Consider the following 22,574-nt stretch of genomic DNA (forward strand, 5'->3'; position numbering starts at 1 on the left):
TTTCTATATTTGCGAACTTTAATGTATTTTTGATACTGCACACATTAAGCATCAAGTACCATGGTTGAAGACTTTGACTTGCGGTGTTGAATGTTGATCTTCAGAAAATAACTTTCTTTTTCAAAAATATGACGTCATTGAAATAGCCACTTCAGATATACCGTTTTTTATATACATTTTACAACACAGATATACGCGTTTCATATTCTTCGCAATTCTTTTTAAAGGAAGATATTTTAAAACTTTTCAACATCTTGTAGCAGACATTCACATAAATACTGCACGCTGACTGACACCGAACACTTTCCTATCAACACTGCACAAAATGCGCACTACTCCATGTTAAAATAGGCCCTGTCTTGCTGTTATTCTACTCAGTGGAAATGTACAAAATATTCAGTCCTGATTGAAAACAGGATCAAAACAATGTTATGGTGCACACAGAAATGCAACAATGATGTTACAATTTTATAATTTAACAATGAGTTATCTTATCTTACCTATTATCTGCGGACTATACATTTAAACAAGACTTCCTGCCCTATCTAAATGCTACATAAAAGCTTGTTTTAGGCAAAATTTCTCGTCTGAATCAGTTGTAGTTATAAAGGAAAAAACAGATGAAAATACGGCTATCTCTAGATGAAATACGTCACTTCAAACCTTGTCTTTTTTGGGGAGTTTTCTAAATATTGCACTTGTTGCTACATTTTATTACAACTTGTAGTATTATTATAATGGTGTCACGTAATCAACAAATTTTGCATTAGATCTTAAACTGTTACAAATGCTAAAAATGAAATGCTACATTATCACTTTGGATCACTTCTTTCTGATCATCGGGATCATTGTGAATTTATACATTCGAAAGTCGCGTCATTTACTCCGTATTTGGAGATTTTTGACGGATGGAGAATAGATTTAAAATATTCAAACATAAAACAGCTCTAATTATAAATGTTGTCTCCATTCCCATAAACTCTCAGCAGAGAGTAAACAGTCTTATTCAACATCAATGGCTTTTCTTTAGAGTTTAGATAGTGCTGTGATTTTCATCATAAAATCATGAAGCAACAAGAGCAGCTCCTTCGTGATTTTCCACAGCATGTTTCATTCTATCGAACCAGGGTGTAATTTTTGTATGTTTCTTTATGTCTTTAACAGTACTCAACTCTTCAATGCCTCGTAAAACTCCGAACATTGCCTGAAAATAAACGAATGGTGAATTAATCGTTTTGTATCGCCTAAAGCAAGTACGACTACAGTCAGAGTATTATTACCAAGTCCGCAAGATTTGGTGTCTTTCCACCCAAAAACTTCTTTTTACCCAACGCTTTCATGAACACCTTGATTTCATCGTACATGGCCTCGCGTACGTCATCCTTTAAACGATATCTACAAAATTTCAAGACCACTTAGCTTTCCTCAAGTAGTAGGGTAACAATGGTGGTCAACTGGGCTAGGAACAAATTGGTGAGTAAGAATAAGCGAAGAAGGAATCTTCTGCCAGGCTCAACAGAACTCTTTTTGATTCTCCAGGTATTTCTTAAGCTTGGACCCTTTTTGAGCACTGTATTTTGCTCTCTCTCACTACCATATAACTAACAATCATTCAATCATTATGCAGCTCTGCAATTTAATTGTGCCCATAAGTGGCTAAATTTTAATTACCATTAACTAATAATAATACATTACGGTACTATCTTAGCTTAGTGAAAACCAATGGAATGGAGAAATAAAACTCCCAATTGGAATGTAGTGAAGTAAAGACAAGCACAAGCTTCAATTTATTATTAGCATAGTAATGACTTACTTTTTCTTCATTTTCTTTCCAATATAATACATGATGACAGCACCAAAATATTTTGCCAGAAATCTCTGAGTGGCTGAAAAATCTCCAACATGTGAAAAATGTTCAGATGCTTCCATGGCTTCCTGCCATGTTCTGTAGATGTTTGGAGATAATGTGTGCACAAAGGTGTTGTCCACCCATCTTCGCCATTTACGTTCCAATCTATGATTTAAAAAAACCTGCCTGATCAAACACAATTATATTATAGTAAAAAATTATCACTTCATGAAATATTACTTTATTTCTTGCACTCTGCTTTCATTAAAATCTGTCTTGAACATGATACCATAGCGATTGGCATACTCAATGGTATCTTTGTTATTTGAACCTTGAACTGTAATTGGTGGATAATATTTTAGCAACTCTTCCAAGCTATCTTGCTTCAGAAGGTAAGACCGCAACACACTGATGATAAGTGAAGAGTCATGTAGCTAAAGGTAAACAATACATTAGGAATTAATAATAGAGAAAATCTATGAAAAGACATTGGCTTATGTTAGTAAATTACATCCAAGAAATCAGGTAGAATATTAGATTAGGAATTTGTTTTTTTATGATTTAACAGCCTGATGGCCCTGGGCACATCTTCCAGCAACATTTTAAGCAAACTACAAACATGAAACAAGTTTACATAACCAGTATGATATAACCAAACATACCTGATTTCCTTGTATAACAACAATTGGTACTCTTTTATACTCAGAAAACTTGATCTCTTTCTTAAACAGTGGGTCAACCTCAACAATATCATATTTCATGCCATAATAATCTAAAAATGTTCTAACTTTATTACAAAATGGACAGCTTGCAAACTGATAGAGTGTTATATTCTCTTCATTTTGGTGAGATTGATTGTCTTCATCTCGACAGTGAACTTCACTCACTGTCTTTAGATCATCCTGTTTGTACCATAAAAATCCACCGAGCCCTACAACTCCAGCTAAAGTTAGGCTTCCACTTGCAATGAAACGTTCAGTAGTTTGCTTGTTATTTTTATACGCGAATAATCTGTTATGTATAAATCTCTGATGTAGAAAAAATCGACCAAACCTTTGTCTTACGGGCGATATTCGTACGAGTGAACCAAACATATTTCAACCAACAACTTTACTTTCATTAGAACGACATGAGAACTTCGATCAGCACTGAACTTTATACTTAAACTGGATGAACTATAAGATGTGAGGGCTATCCAGCCTATAAGATCAGTGGACAAAAAAAATTGACAAGAAATATTCATATGAACAATGGTAGTGTTTTCTGTGCAAGCCAAATTACCATCACATCAACATGTACGACTACTTGGAAATCATGAGAACCTTGGTAGATGGTTGCCACATGATAGTGTGGAGTTACAGCACAAGTTACAGCCTTCATCAGGAGACTTAGACTGCAGGTTTAATATAGTGATGATAATATTAAACATCAGGACTGATCGAAAGGACTGTTTAATAATCAGCAGGGAAAAATTCAACTTCAGGAGTCCTCTCCTCTCCACCTAGGAGCCCTCTCTGCAAGGGTTACAAAATCTTGGTATATCTTTGGTGTACAATTAACATTGAATGCACCATGGGGGGAGCGGCTCCCCCCAGCCCCCAGGTTTATAGTGTACCCTCATCTTTCTATTATTTATCTTTTGGCCTTTTGGGAAAAAACTTCTCCAGTCAGCATCTCTCTGGGAAACAATAAACGAAGTAAATTTTAGCCTATGCCACATCTTTTCTGGTCCATTCTAATATATTGGGAGGCTGGGAGCTGAACCTCATAAGACACCACTAAATAAAATTAATTTAATTTGTGATTCATTTTACTGCATTGCTATCTTCTTAGCCTGTGGGGATTGTCTGTCTGGCTAAGCAGACATGTGTAATAACCTAAGGAAGTCTAATAGTTTTAATATTGTTCCTTGTCTCTCAGCTCTCTCAGAACTTGGTCAGTTAGTGTTGATCTTGATGAAGACGAAGAGCATGTCCTATTCCGTTTTCTTTTATGCGAAAATTTAATTGGTTCCGTCCAAACTGATCAGTTTTCGATTATCAAATGTGGTCCATGTCAAGAATCTTCTGGTAGGTCTTAATTAAACCCCGTAACCCTTAAACTAGTTAACATTTCCTAACAACTTTCCCAACAACACTCCCTAGACTAGCTGGAGTAGCGTAGAAAAGACAATTCTCATTCTACGCCCACTTTCCGCTAGGACGAGTTTAATTTAGTTTAAATCACAGTTAATAGAATATACATGGTTTGGAGACTACATAAAAGTACAATAGAACTCATTATCTATGTCGGGGAACATTTATGCAAAAAGTTGTTCTTATTCGTCACGTGTCTATTGTACTTTGAACAAATAAACCAATAGTAAGGTCTGAATTAACATGTTGTTCAAGTCACGGTTGAGGAGCTAAGCCAAGCCATTGCTATTGGTTAGTTGGGCAAAAATACAATAGACATGTGACGGATAAGGAACCATTTTTTGCATAAACCTGGACAATAACATAGATAATGAGTTGTATTGTACTTCCATCTAGTCTCCAAACCATGTATATTCTAATAACTGTGTTTAAATATACCGTCGCTCCCGTCGAAAGGAGAACTGGTTATATTTACGATCACTTCTGGTCTCGTTTTAGTGTTGAATGAGATAATCGGTGGTGTCTTAGATGTCAATGGTACGATCACGACAAACAAATATGAACCGCAAAGTCTAAAGAAAAATGAAATGCATGCATGTAGCAGCTGGACTGACCCCGAGTGAGGGCACTACTGAATCGTTAGGAGATTGCCGATGACGGCAATCAGCCGGCCGTTTTCCACTGGGCGAATCAGTTATTCGCGGACGCAAAGCGATTTTTTAAATCCGGTGATGCGATTGGCTTGATACGCAAAATGTAGAATCGCTTCCTACTTTTTATCAGTTCGTGCGGATAAATTCGTCTAGTGGAAAATGGGCTTTAGTCTTTTAGATGAAGAAAAGCCCGTTCTTCCCATTGGTTCTGATATAATAATTTCCAAATTTTGTATCTTTGGTGATTATTCTGAAACAAAATAGTTTTAAATATTTGGACAGTGCAATATTTTAAGCAAAGCGTTTGTGTACATTAGTTTTCACGAAAAAAGTTTTACATAAAGGCATCAGTAAAGAGTCAATTTCGGACAGATATCATTATGCTGTTTTCATTAATTATAATAATGCTGTTATTAGATCCATCATGGTGTGAAGGTTGGTTGGTATATGACAGTGAGATTCATCTAACTATCCATAATTCCAGTGGTTTTCCTATTAATATCTTTGGAAACAACAGTGGAAGTGAATCCGGAAAGTACAAAATTAAAATGACTGCGATGGATATGGTAAATCTTCCTTCGATATTCTTTCCTCAACTAAGACAGGCCTATACTATATCTTCAAACCAGAAAAAAATTAGAACATGAAACGTTTAGACAATTCAGAACTGTTTGTTTACTCAGGATATCAAGTATTCTCTCAAGCAATTGTTGTATGCTTTACGAGTCTTACAATACTGCTGATGTTTCCCTCATTTAGGACAAGGGATGTTTTACCGGCAGAAAAACGTCGAATGTAAATATTAAGGTAGAGTTGAGGTGTTATCTATATAAGGATATCATATTGTGATATGATCTGGCCACGAGATTGGTGGTATGGAAAGTCGGTAGTATATTAGACCCAGATCCCGGTTGTTCAAAAGCCGGTAGCTTACTTTTGGATTAACTCAAATTTTTACATCAATTTTTTTAATCGCTGAAATATAAGGGTAGACAATAGAATTCTTTTTGTGTTTCTTGAAACGAACAGCGGTGCATGCAGAAGAAGCACATTAACCAAAACAGGAGTAGAATATAACTGACCCAGGATTAGCGCTAACCTAACTTTGAACAACCCGGCCCAGGTTGCTAAAACCGAGAGATCCTAAGGTGAATGGTACGAAAGCTTTGTTTTTTTTATTCAGATCGTTGGTGAATACGAAGGTGTCGTTAAAAACCAAGAGGAATCTGGAGTATGCTACGATCCCAATAAGCATTATTCCTTTGTCACGCGAGTATTTGATTTAAACCACACGGTATGGTTTGGTATAATGTTCCATCCCATTGACATTTTATCTGTTTCAAGTGATTTTTACTGTGACGTCTGTCAGTTTAGGCGTTCAAAGTTGAAGTTTATCTTCCGGATAATAACAATTCGGAAGAATTTAAAACCGTTGGTCAAGGTTTTATTCAACCAATTCATTTCAAAAGCAGTTGTGGGATTATTGATGTTGGTTTAGCTGAGAATGAACTCCCTACTGGCTCTGTGCAAGGTACTTCCTACTGGGCTGTAAATAGACTGGATAACGCAACTCTTTGTCGCGGACAGTGGTCGTGGTTGATTCTGAAACGCTAGAATGAGCTACCATATTGGGCATAGATCTAGGCTATTTCATAAATGCGGTATTCTATAATATTGACTGTGACAGCAAGTTTGCCGATACATTATGGCTATGCATAAATAACAGATTTGATCCTTGTACATATATGAACAATATCTAAGATATCTCAATATCTTTAATTGTGCAGTAGAGTACGTTATCATCAAACCCCTGGACGACAAATGCTTTCATAATATCGAAAATTGGACAGACAGGAACTGGCAGAATGCAGGGAAAACATTGAACATGGGACATCGGGGTTGTGGAAGCACTTTTGGATCAGCAAGGTAAATAAAAGCATATTAATATACGAGTTTGTTTGTCTGTCGAGTCTTTTTTGTACACGAAGCATTTTCTCGGAGAAATATCTTGGAGCATTTTACTGCAATGCAAGTCAGTGAGGTCACTCTTACAGTGACTTTCTAGCCCTGACCCGACCCGTTAAAATAGACGCAGGTGTAGTCATGGAATATGTAGAAGTTCCTTGTCAGGCTGATTAAACTTTAATTTCTTCTGCGAAGATCTGGTTTCCAAGAAAACACAATTGAATCATTTCTAAAGGCTTATGAAAAGGTACGAAAATCTATGATTGTGCATGATCGTCTCATCACTCGTCATCATGTACTGGGCCAGCGTACTCAAGAAAATAAATCCATCGAATCAACTCCTGAGACAATAATTTCAAATATAGGGTGCTGATGGTTTGGAACTGGATGTTCATGTAACCAAAGATCTCATACCTGTGATATACCATGATTTGTATCTTAATGCAGCTTTACAAACAAAGGCAGGTTGCATGTGCTGAAACTGGCGTGAATATTATTTCCACACACCTTTGCCATATTTTGTTTTAAGCCTTTTTGCCTTGAACTGCAAAACTTACTATAGATCTTGTTTACTATGATTTTTAGAATGAAAGTAGATGTTCGCAAGTGATACCAGTATGTGATTTGACATATCAAGAACTGCAGGATTTAAAGGTTATGACTATTTCTTTCAGCACGTATGTTCCTGTTCTCTATTTCCCAATGAACACATTCTGTTTGCAACCTGATTCATTGGTGTATAAACTCACGTGAAAACATTCAAAATACGTGTTACGTTTATGCCACAATGCAACGGGTTATTTTCAAGTCACTCTACGTCTTCCCCTTTTAAAATCTAGTTGCTGTATTATATATTTAACATTTCCTAGTTATTTAGGCTTTTTATGTAGTAAAATTGTTACAACAAACATATAATTATTTAGTGCTGTTAAATCCTAGTGTTCGCGATTGTAACTAGACGATATAGTAACTTTAATTCGATATTTCTTCTTCAGATTATACATTCAAGATCAGCTGGTTAGTCCTCTATCTTTTATAAATCAAGATAATAACCCCTTTATTGCAACATAAAAACATTTTACACTTATAACCCTTACTTCTTCTCTTTACAGAGTTTAATGATGAATTGCAACACCGTAATGGGCTACAGCAGAAGTTGTTTCCTACGCTTGAAGAGGTAGTAAATGATTTGTTGTATAAATAAGTATAACGATGAAACCCATTGAAGAGTTTTTCCTGCGAGATTTAAGTATATATATGACATGTGAATATCCAATACTCGTTATTTGTCACGCATATGATATTCCATTTGTGTAAAAGAAAGCTTATTATTAATAATTTTTCTGAATTTTTATTTTAGGTACTAACCAATCTGCCTGAAAACTTCCCATTCGAGCTTGAAGTAAAATATCTGGAAACCGAACAGGTATATAGCCATAATTTACATTATATTAACCGTCAAAAGCCCCGTGCAGATGGGCAAGTTTTCCTTGACAAGTTCACTTGTTGGTGTGTATGCCGAACAAGTTTTCCTTGACCAGTTCACTTGCTGGTGTGTATATGCCGAACAAGTTTTCCTTGACAAGTTTTATTTGCTCCTGTGTACGCGAAAAATTTTTCTTGACAAGTTTTACGATAATATATATGTCGAGCTATATTTTACGATAAATATGAGCCATGAGAAAATGAGTATACGACCGAATCTCAAAACAAACAAAAATGATAAAACTTCCAGACACCGCTCAATTGGCTGGAATATATTGTTGCGCTGTTCCCTACTGCGCAATTCCTTGTCAAGTTTTCCTTAACGGCCGTACACACGAGCATTTTGCCTTTTTGAAAACCTGGCATGACTAGCTTTTGAAAAAGGCTGTATGCTTGTCAAGGAAAACTTGTCAATTTTTTCGCGTACACAAAAAAAATGGCCAAACGTCAATTTCTGATGAAGTTAAAGTTGTGTATATTTTAGGGTCACGAGGATGCCCCATTTCTTGACATCAACCTTTATGTTGATACATTATTGAAATCTGTCTCGAAAAATATTGGAAATCGAAAAATAATCCTGATGTGCTTTTCACCTGTCATTGTTCAATTGTAAGTCGATCTTTCTAGAACTTATTAGTTTATGATAATAACTGTGTGAAGGCAACATACATGCATGCTGAAACAATAAAATTCTCTTACTTCCATTGCACGCATTGACGTGTAATTAAACACAACTTGCTGTGTCATTAAGTTCGCCTATTTGGTTAAACACAGGCACGATAGGCAGTTTAAAATTCAGTTGTATATAGATTATATTCAATATTTTTTTAAGTCTGAGAATCAACCCAGCCTTGTTTTATCGTAGGTTGAGTAGAAAACAAAAGAAGTTTCCTGTTAAGATTGGTGTTTGTGGGGAAACGGTTAAATATCCAGTGTATAAAGATATCAGGATTAGAACGATTGGCAGAGTTGTTGGTTTTGCCCAGTCTGAGAAGATCTTAGGTATATCTTGCTTATGTGATAATATCATTACTGAAAACAAAGGAGTTTTCGAAGAAATAAAGAAAAGAAATTTGGTTGTATCAACTTGGGGCGAAGATGATAATAAAAGCGAAATACGTGAATTACAACGGCAGATGGGTGTAGATGTTGTTTGTTTTGACAGGTCAGTTAACCAGTTTTAAAACTAACGTTACTTTCCTTTTCATAAAGAAAATACTTTATATTAACGTTCCTTCGATGAATGATAGAAAATTTAAATCAATCTGAATATAGCTATTTCTGAAATTCTCTTTTTTAGAATCGACGAAAGGGAACATCAACACTCGCAGCCTCGCACTGAGGGCGTGAGACTTTTTGAATAAATTGTTTTAATATGGCAATTAATTTATTGCATTAATATAATTTAAACGAAATCGAAGCGCTTGGTTCAAATCACTTCTATATACGCACTTGGTATCAGAATTGTTTTTTCTTTGCAAAGTGTGAAAAAATATACCCCGGAGGAACATTATCAACAAACCTTACAATTTTAGTAATAGACCTTTTCGGTAATTACGTCACAACATTTTAACATCACATAAATTTAGAACCACCTTAAATGATTAAGAGGAGATATTTTTCTATGTCGCGTAATATATGCTCAAAACCTCAGTTATATCTTCATGCACTAGCACTAAAATTTTCAGCATTAAAAATGTTTTGCAAACCTGAAAAGCATCCACAAAGTATGTTTACTGTATAATCTCAAAATATTGTGAAAATGAAAAGATTTCTCGGGATACGCCGAGAAGAAAATGACACTTGAATCGAAGCTTCTTTTGTATTCATTTCAGTTACAATGGCGTTGACATTATAACATTGTTGATAGCCGCCGCATTATATTTTGTAATAACTCCTTTGTTTGGTGTTTTGCATTCACCAAATACAGTTCAAAACTTAGTTCACAACATAATCTAAAGAATAACGGTAAAATAAATGGATTTTGAGTGGTACGCCGAAAAGATTTCAGGTTTTGAGCGTTTTCCCGCCAAAATACGCGACATAATAAAAAATCTCTTCTTAAATAATTGCCGAAAAGGTCTATTCTGGTAGTATGCCGATTTTTCTAGCAGTGGTGACTTATTAATGGTCACCTGATAAACTGAACCTTTGACGCTCAATTTCGGCAATCTATAAATACTAATTCATATGCATTCATGCACTGTATAGCTATATATGGCATAAGATGGCACCCTTCTCTTTCTGGGGCTAATTTCTCGCGTTCCACAGAACTTGTTGTGTTGTTATTTTCCCTGTATTAATAAACAAGTTTTTAGTAAATAAAAGAATAAGTCCTCTTGAGGTAGCGGAATACAAAAATAAGATGAGAAGCAGCCTAGTCCCAGGCCTTGTAAGCGCGCGCTGTTACAAGAACGCAAGGCGCCGTAAAGAGGACTAAGGACTAGTCTGAATGAGAAGGAGATGGCGCACAGCCTGGACACTTACCTTTGACTTTTGACAGGGTTGCAAGGAAGCCATGTTTAATGAGCTTCCTGAAGAAAGATGACCAACAAGGTTCTACATTAGAAAACAGTATAAATATTTGTTAAATACTTTTAAGCAACATTTTTGAGGCACAAAGATCTATGCTTTAGTATACGTTCCTAGTTTCACCTGAGCAAACGTTCTCAATCTCCTTGGTGAGTTTATGTCTTGCATTTGCATAAGACAGTTGAGGACATTGTCCACATCATTAGCTATAGGGGGAGACAACATATTTTTAGATTAGCAAACTATTAGGAAATACGAAAGACTGTCAAACGTCGATCTCAAATAGGATTTACCCGATGCTCTTCCAGTAATAAATGGATGACTTTTCAATTGTGCAATGGTGTACCTTTCCCTGGGATTTCTCCTCAGACATCCCTAAGGGCAATAGAAACAAATATCAACACTCAGGTCCCATTTGCACTACGCACAATTTTTGGTACGGCACCGAAAACATGGTACGAATGAAATTTTAAACTGCCAAATAGTAAAATTTCACCCGTACCAATTTTATGCGTTCACACTATGTTCAATTACAGTATTAGTACGGATAAAACTGAGAATGGTGAAATGTGGACAGCCTAAATATATACAACCTCGTACCCAAACGCAGAAAGTCTGTTGTTACGCGAAGTTTGATTGGCTCGATAGTTTTGTGGAGGCAATCAAATTTCGTGTAACGTCATACTTTCCGCGTTTGACGTCATTATAAGAAAGGTCTATTGTGCTTTATCATGAACTGTAAACTAAAATGTAAACTGCCTAATCTAATCCTGCCTGAATCATGTTCTAATTCCCACCCCCGTCTGTAACCTTGGAGGTGAATTAAAATCCACATAAAAATATATAATTGCAACGATGAAGCATGCATGCATGCGTGTGATTTTACAGATATTCACATGTTGCATACCTTCATTGAGTCAAGAAGATCCTGGTTTTCAATGGGAGGAAATTTAATTTCATAATTGGGATCTACGATACAGCTCCATTTCTGAAAGTTGTTCTTGATATGCTGAAATGGGGTCTTTCCATAAACCATGACATACAATATACATCCAAGTGACCAAACATCGCTTGGACGACCGATCTACGCATGAAAACAAACTAAATTGTTTTTCTCTGTTTTCAAATATCTTACAATGCATTTGAACACAAAAATGAATATTGCTGATGTATTTAGTCGTGGCCTGACCGCGCCTGCGTCGACACACACACACACAGATTAGCGTAACCAAAACGATAATTGGGGGGGGGGGAAATTCAGGTATCCAGTGCTGCTCGACGGATTTCTTTTGTAAGTGCGATATCTTACAATAGAAATCCCTCAGGCAGAACTTCATATATGAATATTCACCCCCCCCCCCAATTATCGTTCTAGTTACGCCCCTGTACAGACATACTATGTATGTTCTGCCCAAACCTGCGATCTGACTTTTTCTCCCTACTTAAAGTTGTTCAAATACAAAAATTCGTTGTAAGCGTTTAAAAATAACCTTCATCATCGGTTTACGTTTTTTCTGTGGAGATTGTGAGCTATCCTTCAAAGCTTCTGGTGACATGTAACTCAATGTGCCAATAGTTGAATCACGGTAGAAACTTGTCACATCGCTCTAAACCACATGTGGAAATAGAATGAAGATATTAGCAACGGGATTATAGTTGAAGAAGTCTCGACTCTGTGACCAGCGAATGAATACCTGAATTGCATTGGCTATTCCAAAATCAATCAATTTAAGATTCCACTCCACCAACAGGAAGTTTGCTGGCTTCAGATCGCTATGAATAATTCCTAGTTTATGTATCACATCAACAGCGTCTAGCATTTTCCTCCAACACATTTTTATAAAATCTATTGTTATTTTCTCGCGATTTTTCCTCAGGTAACCAGAAAGATCTGTGCTTCCACGTTCCAGAACTATCTTGATTACTTTATTTACTTTATCCATTTCCCTAAAAATGTTACCGTAAAACTTTAGTGCCAAAGTTCCAACTCTTGAACATAACTACAACGCAATATCGTTATATATCACAAAGAGAATTTTCCTCACCAGTCGTATAACTTGATAATACACTCATGTCCTTGCAACCTCTTTAGTAATGTAATTTCATTAACATAACTTTCAACTACGGATGAATCAGCGTTTTTTATATCCACATACTTCAAGGCATACAAGGTATGATCGGAATCGTGTACTGTGTATACCTTATACAAAATAGGAAACAAGACACTTGTTAATAATTCACACTTTAACCTAATTAGGACACTTATTCACTGTTTAAATCTGTACGACTTGTTATACAATACTAATAGTTATATATCCACGAAATTTACCCTCCTTACCTCACTAGATCCTCCTCTTCCGATCATGTTTAATTTGCGGTAGATTTTGCCATTAACAACAATGTTTTGGATTGCTGAAATGCAGATTGGAAAGCCGTTAATAAACTGTTGTTGTGGGTTGCCAGATTTTGAAATATTCGATGTCAGAGAAATAGATGTTAACTTGTTCTGATCATTACCCGACGATGTATTTGACGATATAACTTCAGGAAAAGTGCCAGGTTGGTTTAAGATGCTTTCAGTTGTTAAGCTAGTGTCTTGTGAGTTTATGTGACCGTTCTTCTTCTGCAATTGATACGATTTTGAAATGGGTCGCATGCTTTCATTCGTATTTTGAGTTTGAGGGCCGTTTGGCATGACATTTTCTTTCCCCGTCGCTGGTGTGGAGGTGAAGAACTGGTTAAATTCAGAGATTTTACTATGGGAAAGATTATGGTCTGATTCATTTGCATTACCATGAGATGCTACTGCACGAGACGCCTCTGCACCCTGATTAGTTTCCCTCTCAAAATCCCGGGTCAAATTCTGCATAAAAGAGTTCTTTGGATGACATTGACTACTTCCATGATCATTAGACTCTGGATTGTTTGGAGTGTTTTTAACTGAATCAAGACGACGTTTTGATTGACATTGTTTAAAATCAAGAAATTTAGCATTTTTGCTTGTTTGCGTTGATGTCTTGTTCGAAACTATTTGCATCAAATTAGCTTCAATATGTCGGTCCAGTTGCACTGATCCAGAAATCAGGTTTGTTGTCTGCTTTCCAACATATTTATTAGACGTGCTTGAACTTGTTGCACCATCAAAATCATCACCTAACCCAGCACCGCTCTTGCTTTCATTTGTAAGTGACACTATGGCAGTACCTGGTGAAATGTTTCGGTCAGATTTCGTGTATTTCGCCTTATTATCGCAGAGATGCTGCTGCTGGTTCGAAGGAGGCAATTGAGAGGACATTTCTTTAGGGAAAGCAGTCCAGCTAGGTTTTGGTCGCTCAGTCACTCCATTCTGTATCACGTCTGGGACGTTATCATCACTGCTCACATCGTTTTCTTGCGGAAAAGCAAAAACACCATCAATTGAATCGCTTTCTTCTGTTTTCACAAGTGAATTGAGTTTACTATCATTTGTCGTAACTCTTGGAACACGCTGTGGCAGGCCAATAGCAACTGAACGTTTTGCTCTTCTATTCTTAACTAACGAACCTTTCCCTATGTTGCCTGAAATTGGTAGGAGGAAAATTTTGAATAAATATAAGATTTAATAATATTTAACTAATTAAACCATGCATATTTAATTACTTCACTATATTTACGTTCACATATGTTATTTCATCATCATTTTTCTCTTGATGATGATTATAGAGAGTTTTGGGAAACCTAGTATAATTAATGTTTATACGTTTTACGTGTGTGAGTTGTTCTATATTTATCAAGACAGGTTGATTAACTTATAAGTTATAATGAGTTAGCAGTATCAAATTTCATAATTTTTTTCTACGAAAATTATACACTCACTGTTGGGTTTAGTTGCCGCAATCTGGGTCGAATTTTTGTTGCGTGGAGTGGCGAAATTCATCACACCCGTTTTACTTCCAATATTTAGCAAAGATTTCTTTAACAGAGCAACATCAATATCTTCACTAGATTCACTACCAGCTGACAAACGATCATTGTTTTTTGTGCCACTGAACTTGGGAAAAGAAGATTCTTTTTTGCTCTCTTTTCTCTGTGCAGCATTGGGAAGGTTTCTGGTAATCGAGTATTTTAATTCTGATACTTTATTTTCCTCTTCATTGCTTCTTTGGGTTGATGTTACCTGAAGCAGTGTTTCACCACCTGATGTGAGTTTATCAGAAATATTCTCCTTATTCAATGCCACCTTTTTTGGATTTTGCAGCAACACAGGTTGAGCCTCAGTTATGGAGGGCAAGTGTGTTGATCTGGATATTTTCTTTACAAAAATAACTTCATCACTATCTTCAGAAGATTCAGTTAAGTTGACATTCTCAGGTGACAAGGCACCAGGTGAGGACAAAGTACTTTCAATTGATGAATCAGATGTCCGCTTCTGCATTTTAATAAAATCAGGGAGTTCTTCTGTTTTGCTAAAATTTTTGTTGATAAGTTCAGTAAATGTATATTCTTCAGTCTCATCATCAATCAACTGATCATTTCCATTTTCAAAGTTCTCCATTGCCATGTCCAGAAGATATCCAGGTTCTGCACAAAATTGTTTCCCTTTATTCAAAACCTTTTTGCATTTCTTAGGATTATCTGTCAAATTCAGAATTTCATCAATTAATGTTATTTTGTAATAATCACAATTTATTAAAAAGAATAACATACTGAATAACAAGCAATTGGGTCACTTACTTTTAAGCAATTCAAATTGTGCCCATGCAACATAAATAAGCGAACAATATTTCACATTGTTTCTGGCTGCCTGAAATATTGTCCTGGCATCATCCTCTGATGTTTGCCTGATGATAGAAAAAATGAAATTTCTTTAATTAAATCAATAGCTATCGTTGGATTTATATATCTTTATTTATCTATCAAGGGTCTTATGTCTTAACTTGTTAACACGATCATGTAAATTGAACTATTTAATAAATTACTTCATGAACCATTGCTTAGAACAATGCGAATATTAAAGAACCCAACTTACGCCTGTAGTTTCGCAAAATCCACCATTATTTTAGCGTATGCATGATTGTTATGAGCAAATTCGTTAGCTGGAATTGAATCCACGGCCCTTCTGTACAATTGCATACAATACTTGTATTTATTTGGTCCAGTATACGTTTTTCGTTCATTTGTGATAAATTGCAGCCAATCTTTTGGTGTTTTTCTTGCGATATGACCAACATCCATTATAAGTTTTCCACTCGTCAATGTCTGAATGTTTTGAGAAATTCAGGGTAAAGAATATTCGGCTTATTTTGAAATATTCGGCCTTAAAGAGAAAGTTTCACAAAACTTACTTTTTGTAGGGCATATCAGCTTCGATTATTCAACTGCCAAACGGGATTATATAAGTTAAAATCGATCATAAAAATGATGGAACATAACGCCCGTTGTCCGAAAAAATTTCAATTTTGCCGCCTTTAGAGCCCGCTGGCACAACTTGGGAATAAGATGCGGGTTTACTTCATGTAAGGAATTGTAATTGGCTGGTTTGTTCACACCGCCGACGCCCTAGGGACTCATTAGACTTTGAGGAAAAAGATGTGTAAATTTCAATAAAATATGATTAGGTTATACGTCGCATTTTGTTTGCGTCGAATGCACAATAGATAATAAGGTGGCAAAAAATGATCACTTCAGTACGAAGTTCGGCCTTCGGACCGTAAAATCCCTATCAAGCGTATCCTTAAAATAAAAGCATCAAAAAAGCAATGTCTGTTTTATGTAGTTTAATTCATTAAACTGTGCACAATATTTTTGTAATTATTTTTGTAGCTCCCCCCTCCGTTACTTGACACCATAACACCCCCCTTGTTACGCTAATGTCCAGCGTTAGCTGATTAATAACCTTTGTGGTAAAATGCTACCAGGTAAGGTCTTTCGCTATAGATTGGGCTGATTTTACCTGTTTCATAATCAACAAAGGTTGTCCCACTCCTACCAAACTGTAAACTTTCAAATTCTTAAATCGACGGTTTCAAAAATTATTAAAGACATAACTGACTGATTTTGAAAAATAAAATCGAAATACCACAGGTCACAACTCATTCCATATTCGCCGGAAAATGGCAAATACGACGATGGTCGTATTCGCCGGAAAATGGCAAATACGACCATGGTCATATTCGCCGGAAAATGGCTAATACGACCATGGTCATATTCGCCGGAAAATGGCAAATACGACCATGGTCATATTCGCCGGAAAATGGCAAATACGACCATGGTCATATTCGCCGGAAAATGGCAAATACGACCATGGTCATATTCGCCGGAAAATGGCAAATACGACCATGGTCATATTCGCCGGAAAATGGCAAATACGACCATGGTCGAATTGGCCGGAAAATGGCGAATACGACCATGGTCGAATTGGCCGGAAAATGGCAGTCCAACACGACTAACACGACTCGTATCTTTCATGTAATCTTTGGATCAACATTACCTGTTGGATCAGTTTGGGCCCATTTAATATTTATATTACATATTGATGAGTTGACATACTAATTTTATTATTCACTAAATTATGGAACAGTTTTGAAAGTGTTCTTCTGTTCCCTGTTTATATACATTTTCCCCTCTTGTCGAGATCTGGTCTAACATCCTCTTGTTTACGGGAGAAATTAACGAATATAATTTCTCTTTGTCTTTGATTCTTATAGAAACCCCGTTTGCAAAACATGAGGATAAAACTAAGATTAAACCAATGCGGCGGATAGCGCCGAAATAGGAAGAATAATCAACTGCACACCATGATATTATTTCTAACTTAAAATCAATAAATAGTTGTAAATAGATAGATATATAATTATATACACTAGAACTATCTTGAAGGACTGTGATTGGACCGCGATGGTGTAGTAGGTGAACTGTGAGTGCTTTGTACTCGTCCTTCATCACTCACTGAGATTTCTTGATCGCTAAACAAGGGGTTTACGACGGTCATATCTCCAGTCTAAAAGAAAAAGGTATACGTATATATGAAACGCTATTAAGATAGTATCGTAATGCATGGATTCTCCGTAGAAGATCTGCATGTAATCCAAAGAAACGCTTTGGTTTTAGTTCTGCACGGCAAAGCTATACAACCGCAAGGAAATGCTACAAGGAAATTGGTGAATTTTCATGTGCAGAAATTTGAACAAAAAAATCACGTGAAGTGTAAATGCAGTATCATAGATATATATACTAAAAACATTTACTGAAAGCGTTTAGCCTTCAACCATTTGGATAATAAATACCTACCGGAGCCAAGCCTGGACATTCATATACCGTGTAGTCTTCTGCTTCATCTTCATCATCATCGTCGTCATTACTCACAGCACCTGAGCTGAGATGATCACTTTTTGCCCTAACGAACAGAAGTTCTGATTAGAAAATTTATGCGCAATTATCACCTAACTTTTCGCATGCGATTGTGCAGAAAAAAACCCCAAAAACGTTATAAACAGAAAACTTTACCTTTCCATCGCAGCAATTTGATTTTTTGTGTGGACATAATGGTACATCTCAGCTTTGTAATCCAATTTTCGATCACCGTTCTGAAAAACCTCATATAGTTGTAACATATGGGATATAAAGAGCGATTATAGGTGCTCTCATAAGTTACAGTACTTTTGCTAGCACTAAAGAGCTGATACCCCGGAGGTATTAACTCACCTGAGGTGTACTTTTAGTACTATTCTGTTTCTTAACCCCTGGAATATAATCGCTCTTGTTCACTTTATCATCGCTATAGTGGAGCCTACAGTAAGGATTTCACAGAGTAAGTAATGCAGAACTGAGCCGTATAACAAAGAGTAATGCAGGTTCCATTAAGAAAACTCATCCAAAGACCGGAAAATTAACTTTGTGTTAGAGCCATTAGTTCTGGTCGAGAAATCCCAAGCGGGAATATGGCGGGAATACTTTACTCGCTTCGTCGGGAAAGTCGCGAAGCTCGCAAATCACAATTAAGACGTCTTAGAAAAGAGCCCTAGAGATATACGAGCACTTTTCTCATAAAAAAGTGTATATCTAGATAGCTACTTACTTATACCAGCAGTATCCTGATAACGCTATTCCCGCCACACCAGAGAGAGTACACGCAATGATGATAACTAAATAGGGGCAAAATGGACAATCTGTAAGGAAGTCATCCCAAGCCATTGCTACTGCACAAGCCGTAAACATCCGCTGTGAGAGCACAAGTAATGAGGGACAAGCAAACAATTGTACAATTTAACTATCAGTTGCTAGGCATACAAACCATCATTTAAAAACTTTAACACTTCACGTAACCCTCGTCGCAAATTAAACGGGCGACATATCGGATATACTGTATATTTCACGTATCAAGTTGGGGGACGTTTTTAAGTGGGGAAATACGGAATTAGGAAAAATGGAATCTAAAAATTTCATTCAATTTAATTACACAATACAGCTGTAGACATAAAAAGAAAGGTTAGTGAGATACATAAATTATTAAGTAATTTAAAATTTTAATTAAAGTTATACACAGTATTGCATGACAGATACCCGAATTAGACACAGTATTGCAGGATATAGATCCGCAAATCCTGCTAGCACGATGTCAATAGACTCTGTTCACTCGACACTCGCATAAGCAATAACATTGTAACACGAACTGAAGCTTATTTTAAAAAAAGGAATGCTAATCGTTGAAGTTTGCAACAGTGGAACGAAGCTCTAACTCCTTTAAAACTGATGATCAGATCACACAGAAATGATTTAGATCATCATGCACATGGTATCAAATAATCATGTTGGTACGCAACTTCAAAGTTTAGCTGTTATCTCTAGATCATAAAATCAGCATGGGCACCTCCTCCCCTGTCTTTCAACAGCAGCGGCAAGACGGCAAAGATGCCCTGTCTTAAAAATATTACATTCCGCATCTTAAGAAGTGCAACAAACAATCTTGAAATCTCAAGAATAGCACAATCGTCTGAAAAACCCCCAGACACCGATATCTTCTGTTCATGCTTCTGATAAGTTCAACACACGATGTTTTGCAAACATTCGTTTTGCAAACATTCGTTTTGCAAACATTCTCTAGTATGCACTGCCACAGCAGTGCCTTTTCACGAAAATCTGCCCCCCCTTTGCCCTTGCATCCTTCCAGTGTCTCCGGGAAGTTCTTAGCTGTAATAGGTCACAAAAACACCATCTAGTACTATTTCTGTGAAAACATTTCAAATTTACTGAGTGAACCTCCAGTTGGGCTGAAGTATGCAGACACATGATTTGCCTAGTTTGCTTCTTGTTGCTCATCTATCAATTTGTAGATAAATATCTTAACAGTTTCCTAACATTCTTTAAAACACAAAATACTTACTCAAAAAGTAAACATCAGGAATATCATCACTGTCATTGTCGCCTTTGACTGGATCTTCCTTACTTAAAGTATCTGCTGTTTCTTGGTTGTTAATATTTTCATTCTCTAAACGTTTCTCTCTGGGTTTTGTTGGTTGGGTCACATCAAAGTTACTTTTTGGCAAAGCACCTGAACTAGTATGTTGCTTATCGGGTATATTTGTTGATTTAATATCACTACGTTTGACATCTTCATTTCCTAATTGTTGTAATAGTTGCTGTCTAACATCCTCCAAATTTCTTTTACATTCAGGATCAACAAGTGGATCACAACTCTCTAGTCTTTCTATTATATCATTCTTTGCATAATTTGGATCTAAAATTTTAAATAAGAAACAGAACAGGAATTACAATTACACCATAGATTGTCATTGCTGCCAAGGAAGATAAACTAAAATTTCTCACTTCTAACTGTAAAAAACAGATTCAAAATGGATAAGCTAAACTAAGACTACCTGCCTGCCCGAAATCAGTAAGTGTATATAATAACCCTTTTAGTCAGGTTCAAACTAGAATTCATTTTAACCTATCCTAAAAATATTCCCTGTGGGATATAATAAACACCATAACTGAGAGAGCAACTGATGTTTGGTAATGCAATAAACAACCAATACAAGCATTGCTTCACACATAAAAAATGCTTGCATGTCATTAAAGTTAATTCACATTTTATCCTTGACCACTATTTTGATGAAGGGCCCAGCAATTACATTTGATTGACAGTCGGGAAAGCTGAACAAGGCGACAGGCATTCATCTTTCACACTACTTAAAAACATTAGCAGTGAACATAAAGAAGCCTGAGACAAAGATCTTTGTTTCCAACAAAGGGTAACAAAGACTGTCTATATACAGATATTTCTGTATTCATCTTGATCACAATAGACATAAAGTTACATAAGGCTCAGGCTTTATATGGCAATGACAAATACTGCGGTCAGTTAGGACGTTTTTACTGATTTTATCACGAAAGTATCTGATAAATGACTAAATACGCCAGCAAAACCAATATTTTTATTCTTTTCAAGAAAGAATGAGGCCTATTGATCTACAGCTTAAAACTTTCACAAACGCCTCCACATCGCACCCCCGATGTTTGGCAGATCACGCAGATTACGGGATTGTTTCAGTTTAAACAAAATCTTTTACTGCGATACAAAAACACGCTATTTATACAGCATTGTTCATAAATTACAATCGATAGTTTTAATAAAAAGCATTGGAGAGAAACTATTTTCAATTAAAAGAATAATTGTAATTCTTCCAAATTTTTAATATATTCGTGATCAAGGATCTAGCAAATACTTCAGCCGTATGCAAAACACTGCATTGTCAAATTTAATCAGAGCTGCAGCTGCAAATACAATTTTTTTATCTCTTCAGAGAATTCAGTCAAAAGCCCGTTGCTGTTCTATCCTAACATTATCGACATGATAAATGAAGTAATTTTGACAATATCCTGTAGAAAACGGACAACTCCTACGCTAAATAAATACAAGATACCGTCTTTGAGAAAATAATTAAATACACACGAACTAAGCCAAGCGTATGCCATTATGTAAATTTAAGCCGTTTTCTGCAGCGGATATTTAGGTAAAGGGAAGTTTATCTTGCATTATTTATCACCAAAATCCGCCTATTTATAATCAAAATCGTCATATATCTTCTTCAAAAGTTCTGCTAGTAATATTTTAACGCACACCTTATATAGTTGGAACATTACAATTCTCGTAGAATTTCTAAAACTAGGGAGTAAACCACTAAAACCAGGGCAGTTGTGTTCTAATGTTGTCAATTTTTCTATTCACACACATTTATATCCAAACTACCCTGCTCAATGAAGTACAATATTTCAACATTGAAACATAACCTTTATATATTCGATATTAGTAAACCTACTGTAACATTCGCCGTGAATTTCAAGAAAACACGCTCCACATTGTTCATTCACACACGTCCGCCAAACGGCCTCACATTCGGCTTTCTTCGATTGGGAACAAGTATGTTCTAATGAAATACCGAAAGCGACTAGTTTAGATGCTATTTGAGACAGTAATAAACCTGAGTTTTCTTATCATACCTCCTTCTCCTTGAATTTGTAAAAATAGAGTCAAAATCCACACTAAAAATATGTCATATATCGAGAACATATCAGCGAACCATTTCTCGTCATCATCGAAACTTCGAGATAGGGTCATAGGGATTTGTTTCTCCGGAGTCTGCGTGATATTCCACGCGAGGTTCCACGCGAGTTACCAAGCGAGTGTGGGCGAATTCCCCTAGAAACCATGTTTCTCTGATACAGTTTCTACAGTCAAGCCTCAAAAAGCCCTCAATATATATCATTTATATCCGCTTACCACGCTAAAAATGGCAAACAAGGAAGCGAAGCTATTGGGACAAACGCCAGTCAAAAACAAAATTAGGAATGGACTAAGGCATGCCTCGTTTCCATATTTGCCCCACTGACCTATAGTAGTCTAATATAGGTGGTTCGCCTGGTCGAAACAAGAAAGACGCGAACATGAATATATTCACATATTTTCTGCATGTGCCA

At 36.2% G+C, this 22,574-nt stretch overlaps 4 protein-coding genes across 6 annotated transcripts; 1 reads left to right on the top strand and 3 right to left on the bottom strand.

Moving 5' to 3' along the window:
- Positions 1-491: 491 nt before the first annotated feature.
- Positions 492-3,007, bottom strand: LOC114519106 (prostaglandin E synthase 2-like). The gene is made up of 5 exons (XM_028539172.1): positions 2,512-3,007; positions 2,090-2,283; positions 1,814-2,014; positions 1,281-1,395; positions 492-1,204 (listed from the first exon to the last, which is right to left on the bottom strand). The coding sequence occupies exons 1-5, from the start codon at positions 2,941-2,943 to the stop codon at positions 1,064-1,066; spliced, it is 1,083 nt and encodes a 360-aa protein (XP_028394973.1). The 5' UTR covers positions 2,944-3,007; the 3' UTR covers positions 492-1,063.
- An 80-nt stretch (positions 3,008-3,087) lies between these two features.
- On the top strand, positions 3,088-9,597 carry LOC114519105 (glycerophosphocholine phosphodiesterase GPCPD1-like). The gene is made up of 16 exons (XM_028539171.1): positions 3,088-3,918; positions 4,483-4,521; positions 5,055-5,203; positions 5,397-5,444; positions 5,821-5,931; positions 6,012-6,168; positions 6,425-6,563; positions 6,798-6,849; positions 6,968-7,063; positions 7,188-7,256; positions 7,598-7,619; positions 7,715-7,779; positions 7,963-8,028; positions 8,572-8,696; positions 8,953-9,252; positions 9,388-9,597. Exons 3-16 carry the CDS (start codon positions 5,186-5,188, stop codon positions 9,449-9,451), a joined length of 1,332 nt encoding a protein of 443 aa, XP_028394972.1. The 5' UTR covers positions 3,088-3,918; positions 4,483-4,521; positions 5,055-5,185; the 3' UTR covers positions 9,452-9,597.
- A 514-nt stretch (positions 9,598-10,111) lies between these two features.
- LOC114519123 (probable serine/threonine-protein kinase mps1) lies at positions 10,112-16,771 on the bottom strand. 3 transcript variants are annotated; one of them, XM_028539197.1, is made up of 14 exons: positions 15,944-16,771; positions 15,628-15,857; positions 15,333-15,439; positions 14,475-15,233; positions 13,137-14,177; positions 12,958-13,031; positions 12,665-12,819; positions 12,314-12,566; positions 12,110-12,226; positions 11,527-11,703; positions 10,913-10,994; positions 10,743-10,825; positions 10,575-10,646; positions 10,112-10,381 (listed from the first exon to the last, which is right to left on the bottom strand). In XM_028539197.1, the coding sequence occupies exons 2-14, from the start codon at positions 15,831-15,833 to the stop codon at positions 10,373-10,375; spliced, it is 3,135 nt and encodes a 1,044-aa protein (XP_028394998.1). In that variant the 5' UTR covers positions 15,834-15,857; positions 15,944-16,771; the 3' UTR covers positions 10,112-10,372. The 3 variants fall into 3 exon arrangements, with proteins under 3 accessions (XP_028394998.1, XP_028394997.1, XP_028394996.1); XM_028539196.1 differs by having other exon boundaries at positions 12,958-14,177; positions 14,541-15,233; XM_028539195.1 differs by having other exon boundaries at positions 12,958-14,177.
- A 245-nt stretch (positions 16,772-17,016) lies between these two features.
- On the bottom strand, positions 17,017-22,215 carry LOC114519035 (protein cab-1-like). The gene is made up of 8 exons (XM_028539089.1): positions 22,098-22,215; positions 21,917-22,024; positions 19,981-20,334; positions 18,676-18,742; positions 18,303-18,387; positions 18,105-18,184; positions 17,889-17,994; positions 17,017-17,598 (listed from the first exon to the last, which is right to left on the bottom strand). Exons 1-8 carry the CDS (start codon positions 22,213-22,215, stop codon positions 17,467-17,469), a joined length of 1,050 nt encoding a protein of 349 aa, XP_028394890.1. The 3' UTR covers positions 17,017-17,466.
- Between the last annotated feature and the right edge of the window lie 359 nt (positions 22,216-22,574).

This window comes from Dendronephthya gigantea, unplaced genomic scaffold, assembly GCF_004324835.1.
Source record: "Dendronephthya gigantea isolate DGI-Jeju-01 unplaced genomic scaffold, DenGig_1.0 000012F, whole genome shotgun sequence".
Lineage (NCBI taxonomy): Eukaryota > Metazoa > Cnidaria > Anthozoa > Malacalcyonacea > Nephtheidae > Dendronephthya > Dendronephthya gigantea.

Bases quoted from the DNA above. Each gene is read 5' to 3' on its own strand.
- LOC114519106 (XM_028539172.1), bottom strand. From the start codon at position 2,943: ATGTTTGGTTCACTCGTACGAATATCGCCCGTAAGACAAAGGTTTGGT. The intron at 2,284-2,511 runs GTATGTTTGGTT...GTTTACCTTTAG, and splicing joins TTGTTATACAAGGAAATCAG to CTACATGACTCTTCACTTAT. The intron at 1,205-1,280 runs GTAATAATACTC...GTTTATTTTCAG, and splicing joins CACCAAATCTTGCGGACTTG to GCAATGTTCGGAGTTTTACG.
- LOC114519105 (XM_028539171.1), top strand. The intron at 6,169-6,424 runs GTACTTCCTACT...TTAATTGTGCAG, and splicing joins CCCTACTGGCTCTGTGCAAG to TAGAGTACGTTATCATCAAA. The intron at 9,253-9,387 runs GTCAGTTAACCA...TCTCTTTTTTAG, and splicing joins GATGTTGTTTGTTTTGACAG to AATCGACGAAAGGGAACATC.
- LOC114519123 (XM_028539195.1), bottom strand. From the start codon at position 15,833: ATGGATGTTGGTCATATCGCAAGAAAAACACCAAAAGATTGGCTGCAA. The intron at 15,234-15,332 runs GTAAGTGACCCA...TGAATTTGACAG, and splicing joins ACAATTTGAATTGCTTAAAA to ATAATCCTAAGAAATGCAAA. The intron at 10,826-10,912 runs GTAAATCCTATT...CTCCCCCTATAG, and splicing joins TATTACTGGAAGAGCATCGG to CTAATGATGTGGACAATGTC.
- LOC114519035 (XM_028539089.1), bottom strand. From the start codon at position 22,215: ATGACCCTATCTCGAAGTTTCGATGATGACGAGAAATGGTTCGCTGAT. The intron at 20,335-21,916 runs GTAGGTTTACTA...TTAAAATTTTAG, and splicing joins AATTCACGGCGAATGTTACA to ATCCAAATTATGCAAAGAAT. The intron at 17,995-18,104 runs GTAAAGTTTTCT...TCTGTTCGTTAG, and splicing joins CAAATTGCTGCGATGGAAAG to GGCAAAAAGTGATCATCTCA.